Here is a 13403-nt window from a genome sequence, read left to right as displayed (position 1 = left end):
TGTTGAGTGAGAAAACAATGTTGCACATTAAGTTAATCATCTGGGGACCCCCCAAAATCATTTGGGGACCCCTCTGGGGGTCCCGACCTTGAGAACCACTGCTCTACAGTCCCTGTCCATCTCTCGTCGTCTGTGTGCCATCTGGCACATTTCTATTTCTGCTCCTATGCCTATTTATTATTTTGAGCTTTATTTTTAATCTGGAAAACGTGACACTCAACTCTATAGTTTAACCACCTTCATTAACCCTAGCATCCCTTTTCCCAGGCTAAGATTCAAGTTTTCAGAGATACTTAGTGTAGAGCGAAGAAAAAGGAGGGGTCCTAGTATAGCCCTTGTGGATCTGGTGACTTTGTATAAAAATATTTCTTCTTAGTATAAGTATAAAACCGTTTATTTCTATTATGATTTTAAAGAAATTAATAGTGAAAACAGCTGATCTACAAGGTCACAATATGTCACGTTGCGGCACATTGTGAGCTTGCAGATGGGGTATTTTCACCACTTTAGCTTGACACTCCAGGAAGATGACGTAAGTGATGAAAAACTTTAATACGTTGAAATTTGGAGATACGGTACAAGGATTCTGCCCGACAGCGATAGGCTTTATACTGTTGCTACATTTCACCCATGGGACACTCCAGGTTTTATATTTAAGCAATAACACATTACATGAGAGGGAGTACTAGACTGTGGGATAATGGCCCTGGTGTGCCAATATCGAAGCGGAACAGCGCAATCTTGAGTGCATTATTGTGATTATAACAGATTTCGTTATTTCGGTGGCTGTTGCTAGGTAACTGGGTACGGTAAACACGGTGGATGTGTTCGTATCGGGAGATAATTAGCCCTCAGTAGAGGGTCACTCTGCAAAGCTCTGAACTAACAGAAGCATGGTCTGAGAATGCTATATTGCAGGGGTCTTCAACGTTTTCAGGCCAAGGACCCTTTAGTTGAGAGAGAAATGAAGCAGGGACCCCCACAACCTTTTCATAGATTCCATACAGTTTATTTTGGATTATTTCAATTTGCGTTTTCAGATATTTAACCACTTGAACTGTCTGTCAATACTTTGAACTGTCTGTCAATACTTAAACTTCACCTTTCACTCTGTAAGCAGTCTGCTCATTTTCCCCTCTACACCAAACCTCTTTGCCGAAAATAGACGATCTACAAGCTCACAACGCCTCGCAGCGCGAGGCATTGTGAGCTTGTAGATCTGCTATTTTTGTCTAACGTTCTCAGAATATGGACGCTTGGGTTCAAGTGGTTAATATAAAAAAGGAGAAAAAAAGGTATCTATCACTCAAAGATTTGGAGGACCCCCTGTAATAACTCTGAGGACCCCCTAGGGGTCTCGGACGCTCTCTTGATGGACGCTCTCTTGATGACCCCTGCTATATTGTCATTGTCAATGATGAGTTTAATTAATGTCTACAAACTAGCTTAAAAATAATAATGATTATTATTGTGGGCTCGCCTATAAGGCGAGCACACTTTAGATATTGTCATTATTGTGGGCTCGCCTATAAGGCGAGCACACTCTAGATATTGTCATTATTTCTATACTAAGCATATCAAGTATCAAAAAACTTCGGTTCCTTTCTACTCCTACATACTTAGTGAGAAAATGAAAATAAAAACATCAATGTGTTCAGTTTACAGTGGCGAAGTGTGCTATTATTTATTATAGCAATCGGCCAAATGGTGGCGCTGTAGGAAGCCTTCGAAAGTGCGATCTTTGAACAGGTATAGCTCATGCTGTGTTATACATACAGCCATGAAACCTGTATACACTTATGCGTCTCCTCATGCCGAACAACTTTTACCCTCTAATTTTTGACCTCTGACCTTTAGGTCTCCCACAATTCGGAATTATATGAAAAACTGTAAAAATCTGTAAAAAGTGCACAAAACTTTTTTCACATGAACTTTGAACCTATATCTACACAGGCTATGTGGTGAGAAGTTTGTACGTTAAATAATGATTTTTTAATAATTCCATATATATTGCGGTTTTATGCAAATTATTCTTCGGCCTCTAAATCATACATGCAAAGTTACACGTTCATGGCATTTGGCAAAGATGTGGAGGGTTAGTCAAAGTATCACTGAAACCAATTTTATTCCAATCGGCCAAAGGGGGGCGCTATACGAAGCGTCTGAAAATTCAAACTTCAAACGGGCATAAGTCATGACTCGTTTCGTTTGAAGACATGCAACTTGTTACACGCGTGCTTTGACTCAAGCGGAAGACATCTGTGTCGTTGTTAAGTAAGCTCCGCCCTTCGATTTTCCGCCACTTTGAGCAGTTTGTAAAACGCGTAAACCTGCTTTTATTCTGGAATTTTCGCGTCACGTGCACAAAACCTTTTTTACGTGAACTTTGGACCGATATCTAAAGATCTGTCAGATCGGATTTCTTTAACATTGAAACATGCTTTTTTAAATAATTCAAACAATATTGCATTTTTATGCAAATTATTCTTCTGCCTCTAAAACATACAAGCAAAGTCACATTTTCATGACAAAATAGTGTAGAGGGTTAGTTCAAATATCACTGAAACCAATCTTACCCCAAATGGCCAAAGGGGGGCGCTATATAATTTTGAGCAGTTTGTAAAACGCTTAAACCCGTTTTTATTCTAGGATTTTTTTTGCAATTTGCATGAAACATTCTACACGCAATCTAAGGACCTTTATCTAACATGCCTATGAAGTGCACACAAAAAAATTATAAAATAATAATAATAAATATAGCTGCAAGCAGCGATAAAGTGTCCAAAGCCAAAAACACCTCAAATCATGAACACAGCCTGGGATGTGCGTGAAATCTTGCAAGCACATTCCCAATAGGTCAAGGAACAGATACCAACCTTCTCACATTGGCCTGTTATAGCGCCACCAGCGGGTCAACTTTTGCACAACACATTTTTGGAACAAAATGGACCAATCTTTGACGTCAGTAACGTCAAAGAGAGCACTGCCTGCGATCTTGACATTTTGTGCTTTTATAGCCATTGTTTTCTGGCTTGAAGCGAGCCCACAATTGTTTCGAAGGAACAATATTTTTCTAGTTTCTATACTAGGCAGTCAGTGAAAGTATCAAAAAACTTCGGTTCCTTTCTACTCCTACATACTTAGTGAGAAAATGAAAATAAAAACATCAATGTGTTCAGTTTACAGTGGCGAAGTGTGCTATTATTTTTTATAGCAATCGGCCAAATGGTGGCGCTGTAGGAAGCCTTCGAAAGTGCGAACTTTGAACAGGTATAGCTCATGCTGTGTTATACATACAGCCATGAAACCTGTACACACTTATGCGTCTCCTCATGCCGAACAACTTTTACCCTCTAACTTTTGACCTCTGACCTTTAGGTCTCCCACAATTCGGAATTATATGAAAAACAGTAAAAATCTATCTCCTCCTGGGATTTTCGCGTCAAGTGCACAAAACTTTTTTCACATGAACTTTGAACCTATATCTACACAGGCTATGTGGTGAGAAGTTTGTACGTTAAATAATGATTTTTTAATAATTCACTATATATTGCGGTTTTATGCAAATTATTCTTCGGCCTCTAAATCATACATGCAAAGTTACACGTTCATGGCATTTGGCAAAGATGGGGAGGGTTAGTCAAAGTATCACTGAAACCAATTTTATTCCAATCGGCCAAAGGGGGGCGCTATACGAAGCGTCTGAAAATTCAAACTTCAAACGGGCATAAGTCATGACTCGTTTCGTTTGAAGACATGCAACTTGTTACGCGCGTGCTTTGACTCAAGCGGAAGACATCTGTGTCGTTGTTAAGTAAGCTCCGCCCTTCGATTTTCCGCCATTTTGAGCAGTTTGTAAAACGCGTAAACCCGCTTTTATTCTGGAATTTTCGCGTCACGTGCACAAAACTTTTTTTACGTGAACTTTGGACCGATATCTAAAGATCTGTCAGATCGGATTTCTTTAACATTGAAACATGCTTTTTTAAATAATTCAAACAATATTGCATTTTTATGCAAATTATTCTTCTGCCTCTAAAACATACATGCAAAGTCACATTTTCATGACAAAATAGTGTAGAGGGTTAGTTCAAATATCACTGAAACCAATCTTACCCCAAATGGCCAAAGGGGGGCGCTATATAATTTTGAGCAGTTTGTAAAACGCTTAAACCCGTTTTTATTCTAGGATTTTTTTTTTTTGCAATTTGCATGAAACATTCTACACGCAATCTAAGGACCTTTATCTAACATGCCTATGAAGTGCACACAAACAAATTATAAAATAATAATAATAAATATAGCTGCAAGCAGCGATAAAGTGTCCAAAGCCAAAAACACCTCAAATCATGAACACAGCCTGGGATGTGCGTGAAATCTTGCAAGCACATTCCCAATAGGTCAAGGAACAGATACCAACCTTCTCACATTGGCCTGTTATAGCGCCACCAGCGGGTCAACTTTTGCATAACACATTTTTGGAACAAAATGGACCAATCTCGACGTCAGTAACGTCAAAGAGAGCACTGCCTGCGATCTTGACATTTTGTGCTTTTATAGCCATTGTTTTCTGGCTTGAAGCGAGCCCACAATTGTTTCGAAGGAACAATATTTTTCTAGTTAAAAATGTGACATACAGTATTTATGAAGAGTAGCTGTCAACATGCAAGCTAGACTTTAAGACACACTGCATTATCTAGTTGCTGATTATCTTTTCATATGAAGGATTCTAACACTGTAAATGAATAGATTTAGCGCCTAAATTTAGCAGGTGTTTGTTTCATTAGTGAAATGTCACCTCATCAATATTTCACATCCCTCATCTCTCCTTCGCGCACAGAACCTAATTTGAAAGGAAGTGACAGGGTTGGGACACAAGTAGTGTTGCCCGATCCCGATCACGTGATCGGATCGGCCGCCGATATGGCCGTTTTTATAAGATCGGAGATCGGGAAAAAAATATCGAAAAAAAAAAAGTTCTCTTTTTTTTTTTTTTATATTTTCTGGGAGTACTGAAAGTTACAGGTAAGGTGAATGCGATATGAAATGTAAGCTTACCATAATCACAGTAATCCTTAATCATTTTCAATCATATTCAAGGGCTTTTGGAGAAATGAGACAGACAGAGCACTGCAGAGGGAAGGTGATTGTGTCAGACTCTGTGTCCAGCTGGCAGCTGATGCCAATAAGTAGTAATTGGCCCCTTGTTAATGGATCAAAGGAAGGCAATTATGTCTCTCTGCACTGTCAACTAGCTGCTACAGATGCATACTTTTCAAGCAGACTGGTTAATTGGTTCTTAACTTATTTTGTTTCAACTTTAAAAATGGCCAATGTTTTACCAGTTTTTATATAGTTTGTTGATTATTTTTGATGCTGTGATGGTCTATTTTATTTTATTTTTTGAGATATTAAACAGGTTTTAAAAGTCCTTAAATCGTGACTTCACTGCCAAATTTCAAATGCCACACCAAAGGTCCACTGCACAATGATTGAGAAACACTGCACTATATCACTATACACTACTCATAAGCTTTGTTTTTAATTTGTTGATTCAGTGCTGCACTAAGTGATAGAATGAATAGATTTTTTTTTTCTTAATGCCTTGCCAAAAGATCGGATCGGGAAAGATCGGGATCGAATCGGAAGCAATAATATTTGATCGGTATCGGATCGGGAGCAAAAAAACCCTGATCGGGGCATCCCTAGACACAAGTGAACAGAAAACGCTCTATAATGTTGAAGAAACACATATGTACATTTATAGAATGTACACAAAGCTGTGATACAATATAACTAAACTACCCACAAAAAGTTCTGAAACTCAACTTCGGGTGATTAGCATCGGGCATTCGTGGAATGAGCAATACAGCCGAACTTGTAGGTAGCATCCTTTCTTTTCCCAAAATGGCCTGAAATACTGTTCTTTTGGTGTTCACCTTTGTTGCTTGGTGCATTGAATGATTGCCCTCTCCCAGCACAGTAATAAGGAAAAGGAAAAACAACACACATTGGCCATTTTTACTCTTTATTAATTTTACACTCCATTTTGGCAACTTTTATGGGGGCGCATAAAAGGGATTTGGTTCCCCTGGCATCACAGGGTCTCCATATACAGTATGGACATAAAAGGGATTTCGTGTCCCTGACATCACAGTGATGTCAGAGCGTGAGAGTCAATCAACAAAAAAGACAAGCGTTGCCCATACGTACAGATACGGTCAAGATGTGACAGTTCTGATAGTAAACTGCGAAGTGAAGTTTCCAATTTTTTTGTGGGTAGTTTAGTATGTAGTTGATCTCTAATTTGGACCTTGTGTTTGGGTAAGAACCCTAGTGGCTGAGAAATGGTATAGCCTGAAGCTCAAAGCGCAATATCTCCCATGCCCAAGCAGCCACTCCTCTCTTACTGGTGGAAATGTGGGCTCTCGTGTTGGAGACCCAGAAGGATATAAAAGTTATGGATTTCAGATTTAAGAGCTATGAAACATACGGTACTTATACATATTATGTACAATTTTAAGGAGCAGCAGCTGCCAACGTGCATAACAATTCCTTTTGAAATCAGACCAATCAATATAAGCCTGATTCTTAGTTGTCCTGCGCTAAGTAGCCAATCTACAAGTTCACAATACACAGGGCACAGGCTGTATGCGTGAATATAAATGAGGCAACAGTGTGGCCCAGTGTATAGTGCATACCTCTCCCAGCTCCTCGTGGGACTGCTCCAGGTACGGCGTCTCCCTCAGGGCCTCGTTGGGGTCCAGGTCGACGTAGGAGTCGTCCTGGCGCTCCGACGTGTCGCTGTCGCTCTCCTCGCTCTTCTCCAGGCCCTCGGGGTCCGACTCCTCGTGGTCCTGCTCGCCCTCGCGGTCCGACTTGTCCGAGTACAGGTCGGGGTCCTTGAACTGGTCGCTGTCTAACCTACGCTCCAAACAAATAACCACAAAAAGTCAGCACAACATTAGAGCTGTTGCACCGACAGAGAACTTTTGCGCAGGCTAAAGTGAACCTTGTTTTATGTTAACCTTTTAACCCATTTAGAACGGGTGCACATTATTGTGTATCATTATTTTATGCTTTAACAATTGAAAAATAGCAGATATACATTAAACACAGCGGCACCGAGTGCCGCACTGTGAGCTTGTAGATCTGCTATTTTTGAAAAATCGTGGAAATTAGAATTTTGACCCGATTCTATAAGTGTCTTTTGAATCCTTCTAAGATTTTTTGAAAACCCTACGTTTCTATGTCAGCAATCTGGCCAGCCATTGTCAGAGAAAAGGTCCTTTTCACTTAACTGGAGCTCAGTTAGTCTGTTCTTGAGAGACTACTATGTCAGTTAGTTACAAGGACCTCCCAGAAGCAAAGATTTGCACACATTTTCACGACTTTTTCAAAAATAGCAGCTCTACAAGCTCACCTTTTAACTGAAGTTATCTGTGTTGTAAGTCCAGATATCTTGGACAATATAATGTCACTTGACATCACAAGATATATAATATAAATGGCAAATGCGGCTCGTGTCAGAGCAACCAAACTTGCAATTTCCCCAGAATTGCTCCTTTCAATTACTGTGATCAGTGCTCTTTGTAATGACAGTGGCAGTGAATACTTTGCGTTGCAGGGTTGAGTTTGAACGCTGAGAGAAGTTGTAGATGAGGTTAGAATGTAGGGAGTAACTACAGGTTGAAGGTCACACAGCTGCCAGCAGAAGAGTAGGCCCTTGTTGTCCTTTAAGTTGTCCTTTAACCCATTTAGGCCTAGAATTATTTAACTATTGAATCTATTGAAACATAGCAGATCTACAAGCTCACAGCGTAGATCTGCTTTGTTTTTGCAAGTCTTTGAATGAATCTATTTAACATTTGTAACTCAAATATTTGCTTCTTGGGGGTCCCTGGAACAACATATTTTGAGATGGGGGTCCGCGGCCAAATACCTGCAATTTTGGGGGTCCTCGACATGAAAAAGTTTGAGAACAGCTGATTTAGAGAAAGGATTTAGAAGTCGGGTCAAAGATCGGGTCAAAGACATTCAAAGACTTGCACACATTTTTCACGATTTTTCAACAATAGCAGATCTACAAGCTCACAGCGTGGCACTCGGTGCCGCGCTGTGAGCTTGTATATCTGCTATTTTTCAATAGTTAAAGCATAAAATAATGGTTAAAGTGGTTAAAATCGGGCGCGTTCCATGTCTTTGAGCTTTAAGTATGTGTTCTCACTCACTGGAAGCCCTGCATGTTGTGGGCTCGGAGGAGGCTGTAGAAGTTGATGGAGTGGTCTCCGCTGGGCGGGGCGATGTTCACGTCCTCCTTGCCCTCCCGCATCATGGTCCTCTTCAGCAGGCTGGAGCACTTCAGGGCCAGCTCCAGAGCGTCCATCCAACAACGCCCTGCGGAGATCACAGAACACCTAGGTTACATTTAGCCTCACGTAGCCAGGCTTACTCATCTCCGAAGAGAAAAGCCTGGTGACAATAGAAGGCAGAAAGCGTTCAACTTCCGCCGTAGGAATTTCACCGGAAGCTGTATTTTTTTCACGGTGCGGTGTTCCTGCAAACGTATTCCCTGCACGAAATTAACTCTGGTCTACGTCTCCTGCTCCGTCGGTTGCGCTCGCAATAAACAATATACAAACAAAAACATTAATTCTAGCAATGTTACACCTATTACGAGTGAGTTAAGAGCTACAATCTATTTTAGTTTTTTCGCTGGGGAATGTAAACAGACCCGCACCGCATGACGTAACGTCCGTTAAACGCAGACTTCCGCTAGAAATCTTGGAACACACCGGAAGGCATATTGTCTACAGGGTGGGTTACATTCAGGAACATGACCAGGGCCTCCGACAGACATTGGAAGCACGAGCCTCTCGCGTGCCCTTGGGGGAGGCGGTGGGGAAAGCGGCCCTACGGAAGTCACAGTAGCAAGCTTGCCTCTAGCTTGCCTCTAGCTTTGCCTCAAAGAATGAATGAATTGGACGCCGCTTTCAATGCCGCTTTCGTGCTTCCAATGTCTGTCGGCGGCCTAGGGTTCAATTTGTGACAAAAACAAGAGCGTGGGTACATTTTCTTAACCACTTGAGCCCTATATTTATTACTATACTTCTTTGTAGGACGAATAAGGAGAACATAGAAGATCTACGGGCTCCCAATGTGTTGCTTGTAGATCTACTATCCTCTCTATTGTTTTAAACAAGTGAAGTGAGTGTTCTGGGTTACCGTCAGACTCTGAGGCGGCTCGGATGATGAGGTGGCTGCTGGGTAACGGCTGGGTGATGGAGCCCACCGTCTCGCCTTTGGGACCCTGTTGGTCACAGCAAGAGACAGGGTGATAAAAGTTAAGTTGTGAAAAAAAAAGAAAAGAAAAAAGATATATATATATATATATATATATATATAATATTTTGTTCCTGCAGGAACCCTGAGAAAGAAAGATTTGAGTTGCAAATGTTCGCTTTAAAAATACATAGATCTTTCAAAAATATGGTTCTACAAGCTCGCAGCACGGCACAGGGTGCTTGTATATCTGCTATTCTTTTTAATTATAATTACATCTAATGATGCTTCTCCTTCATTCACGTTTCTGAATGTAGCCTTGGCCAGGAAGAGTTGATGTCTTCAGGCGGTAACCATCGTCATCAGGTGTTTCGATCCTGAACCGCTACACCCTCCTGATGGCAGGATCAGCAGTGGTGGCCAAATCACTGTCCATCTCCTCCTCTTGGAAAAGGCTAAACTCCTCTCTCCTGCTTCTTCTTTTTAACCAACAAGAGGCTCCTCTGGGGAGGTATTGGATGGGTCCCTCCTGAGGTCTTGAGGTGACACAGGGGCGTAGTGATCTCCAGTACTGTGGGGTTGTTCCTGCCTGGAGCTCTCCTTCGTCTCACCAGCTGCTAGAGCTGTGCGCTCCACTTGTGACCCCTCTTTTCCACACTTGGTCCTGGCTTGATGTAAGTTAGCCTTTTGTGTTCCTGCAGATCTTCTCGCAGTGACACTTTACTTCCAATGCCTCCCCAGTTGATGTTTAGGTGAGCCGTCTCATTAACTGTGATTAATTCCTGGCTGTTACTGTTTTAACACATACACATACTGCCCCCCTCTTGGGAGACTCTGGGAGTATCTGTATTAATGTCTGTGGCTTGAGTTGGTGCCCTCTCGCGAGTGCTGTTATTTTGGTGTCTTGTCTCAGGCTCTTCCCATAGTTCTCAAAGTGGAGTCCAAGGACCCCAGGGTTCCTTGAGGGGGTTCCCGGGGGATGTTGTTGTTGTTGGGGATTGTAGACGTGTTGTGAGCGTATAGGTGGTAGATTTGATTTCACATGGTCAAACAATCATTCTGAAGAATCCAACTCTTATCTGTGACTTACAGAGGGTTTAATAAGACAACTATTGTTTTACCTTAGGTAAAAAGTGTAAAAAAGCAAAATAATAGATAGAATAATGAAAAGAAAAAAAAACCTACTGTATCTTGAAAAAATCACACCCAAAGTGAAGTGAGCGGTGGTCGTGCTTGCATAACGTCTTCAATTGGTAATTGGTGATGTGATACAGGCTACACACACACACACACATATTGCTATGGCAAAACGCTGAGGAAAACACATTGCTATGGCAAAGCGCTGAGGAAAAAGACTAGGATGTAAGTCTAGGATGTAAATGGTGATGTAATATGGCTACACACACACACATATTGCTATGGCAAAACGCTGAGGAAAACACATTGCTATGGCAAAACGCTGAGGAAAAGTGGCTACAGATAATTGGTGATGTAATATGATGTAATATGGCTACACACACACACACATATTGCTATGGCAAAACACTGAGGAAAACACATTGCTATGGCAAAACGCTGAGGAAAAGTGGCTACAGACACACGCACAGCCACTCTATGGAGCGGTTTACCACCGCTCCAAAAAATAAAAGAATACAAATATGGTGTGGTTTGGTTCCCCACCTTCACGGCCCAGATGGACTGCTCCAGAGGGTGGAAGAGCTTGAAGCAGAAGCCGTCCTTCTTGGACGGCCGCTCGATGAGCTCGCAGGCGTTCAGCAGCACCGTGCCCACCCACTGGCCGTTCTTGTGGGTCTTGTAGATGAGCAGGACCCCCGGTTTGAGCACGCACCATAGCTTGGTCCAGCTCTTCAGAGTGCCACGAATCTGTGGTGAGGCACACACCACGCAAACACAAACACACGTGTGGAGGGAAGATTGATTTTACGATGTTGTACATAATTTACAAACCAAGGGTCTTCAGCAGGGGGTCCGGGACCGCTAGGGGGTCCTCAGAGTTACTACAGGGGGTCCTAGAACTTTTTTTTTTTTTTTTTTTAGATTTGTTTTTTGGGCTTTTTATGCCTTTATTCGATAGGACAGTAGACTGACAGGAAATGGGGAGAGAGATGGGGAATGACATGTGGCAAAGGTCGTCCGGATCGGGAATCGAACCGGCGAAGCCAGCAGGCATCATAGCCTAGTATGGTACGCGCCTTGACCACCAGGCCAGCGGGCGCCCCCTCCTAGAACATTTTTAATCCTTTTTTATATTAACCGCTTGAATCCTAGCGTCCATATCCTGAGAACTTCAGACAAAAATAGCCAAGGTATAGCCAAGGTAGAAATAGCCAAGGTAGAAATAGCCAATAACCTAGGTAGAAATAGCGAATTGTAGATCGGCTATTTTCAGCAAAGACGTTTGGCGTAAAAGGGACAAAGAGCAGGCTAGTACAGAGTGAAATGTCAAGTTAAGTATTGACGGTTCAAGTGGTTAAATACGTATCTGAAAACACAAACAGACATGAATCCAAAATACAATGACGATTGTGCTGTCAAACAATGAAACTATATGGAATATGAAGAGGTTGTGGGGGTCCCTGCTTCATCTCTTTCTCAACTAAGGGGTCCTTGGCCTGAAAAAGTTGAAGACCCCTGTACATCATGGAATGATGTTTAGCGGCCTGTCCGACCAATATGCCCATATATAGGCATACATTGTAGGTTCGGTTGTCCAGAACAGCCAATCCGACCGATGTGCCGATATATGAGTCTATATTTAGTCCCCTACATTTTTCCAAGGTGTAAAAATGCGTTGTGAGCTTGAACATCAGCTATATTTTTCAGTGGATGTTCTCCTATTAGTGTTCATTGTGATCAACATCTCTGAGGTGAAACAAATGAGAAATTAATCCCTGTTTGTATTCCTCGGACTCATTTCAAGGTAGCGAGCATCCAATTATCAGAATTGTACGTTTTGCCGAGTGTGAACATACAGTATCTGATGCATGCCAGGACATAACAGCAAGGCTGACTAGCCCAGTGACAGCGGGTGATCGAACCTTTAGCCAGTCGGCCATGACGATGACCGAGGGATCGGTGATGGTGCTGAGAAGTTCCTTGGTGGCCCTCTTCTTCTCCTCCCTGTAATTCTTCTTCTGCACCTGCAGAAGACACAGAGGCAGCAAGGCCGTTATCAGTTGACCCCAGAGAAATGGTCAACCCCAAGAATTACATTTCTCATGGTTGTTAATACTGAATAAAAAGTAATGGATGCATATTTAACCCATTTTAACCACTATAACCATTATTATATGACAAACAAGCTCACAGCATCCGCTGCAAGCTTGTAGATTTGCTATTTTTGAAAATCTTTTTGGCAAATCTTTGAATATATCTCTTTTTAAGCGAACATTTGTAACTCAAATATTTGCTTCTGGGGGTCCCTGGAACAACATATTTTGAGATGGGGGTCCGCAGCCAAATACATGTCCTTTTGGGGGTCGTTGACATAAAAAGTTTGAGAACCACTGATTTAGAAGACATTTATAGAATCGGGTCAAAATATTCAAAGATGATCTTGTATATATGCTATTTTTTAATAGTTAAAGCATAAAATAATGGTTAAAGTAATAATGCGCAATAATTCATTACAGGTCTAAATGAGTTATCACTGAATACCAAGCAATTGATACATATTTAATCAGGCTGCAGTAGATAGCTTCCTTGACATTGTCGCTGTAACCGTGCCTACCAGTATTTGTACTATATACATACGGTACATTATCATGTATCTATCTCCCCAGCAGTATTGATACTATTACCTGCTGTTAGTGTATTCGAGTGACAGACAGGAAGATAAGGGACTTTTTACATGTGAACCTTTGTAAAGGTGTACTACAGTAGGGTGCACGCCAAACAAAACTGGATATTCAAATTAGACTGTTTCTGTAAAAGTGAAAAAGTGAAAATGAAAGGGATGAATTTTGTATTCAGTAGGAAGTACGTGGCCAGTTATGGTCGCAAAATAACTGCTGCATTTATGAGGGCTACATTGGTATTCACTGTATAATATTTCATTCTGAAGGGCCAAGTTACAAAGAATTGTTAACATTCCGAAGTTA

The 13403-nt window shown here is 41.6% G+C and overlaps 1 protein-coding gene across 2 annotated transcripts in view; it reads right to left on the bottom strand.

Annotated features, from left to right (window-relative positions):
* The window catches only part of osbpl8 (oxysterol binding protein-like 8), a 180060-nt gene that overhangs the window by 32100 nt on the left and 134557 nt on the right, over positions 1–13403 (bottom strand). For both annotated transcript variants that reach the window (XM_080753969.1, XM_080753970.1), the window contains 5 exons: positions 12342–12443; positions 10963–11166; positions 9226–9310; positions 8232–8397; positions 6702–6924 (listed from right to left, as the gene is read on the bottom strand). In XM_080753969.1, coding sequence (XP_080610095.1) covers positions 6702–6924; positions 8232–8397; positions 9226–9310; positions 10963–11166; positions 12342–12443 — 780 coding nt within the window. The remainder of the gene's footprint in view (positions 1–6701; positions 6925–8231; positions 8398–9225; positions 9311–10962; positions 11167–12341; positions 12444–13403) is intronic.

Source organism: Nannobrachium achirus (genome assembly GCF_963921795.1).
Source record: "Nannobrachium achirus genome assembly, chromosome: 23".
Taxonomy (NCBI): Eukaryota; Metazoa; Chordata; class Actinopteri; order Myctophiformes; family Myctophidae; genus Nannobrachium; species Nannobrachium achirus.
Note: the sequence above shows the minus strand (reverse complement) of the source record. Positions and strands in the feature narration are given on the sequence as shown.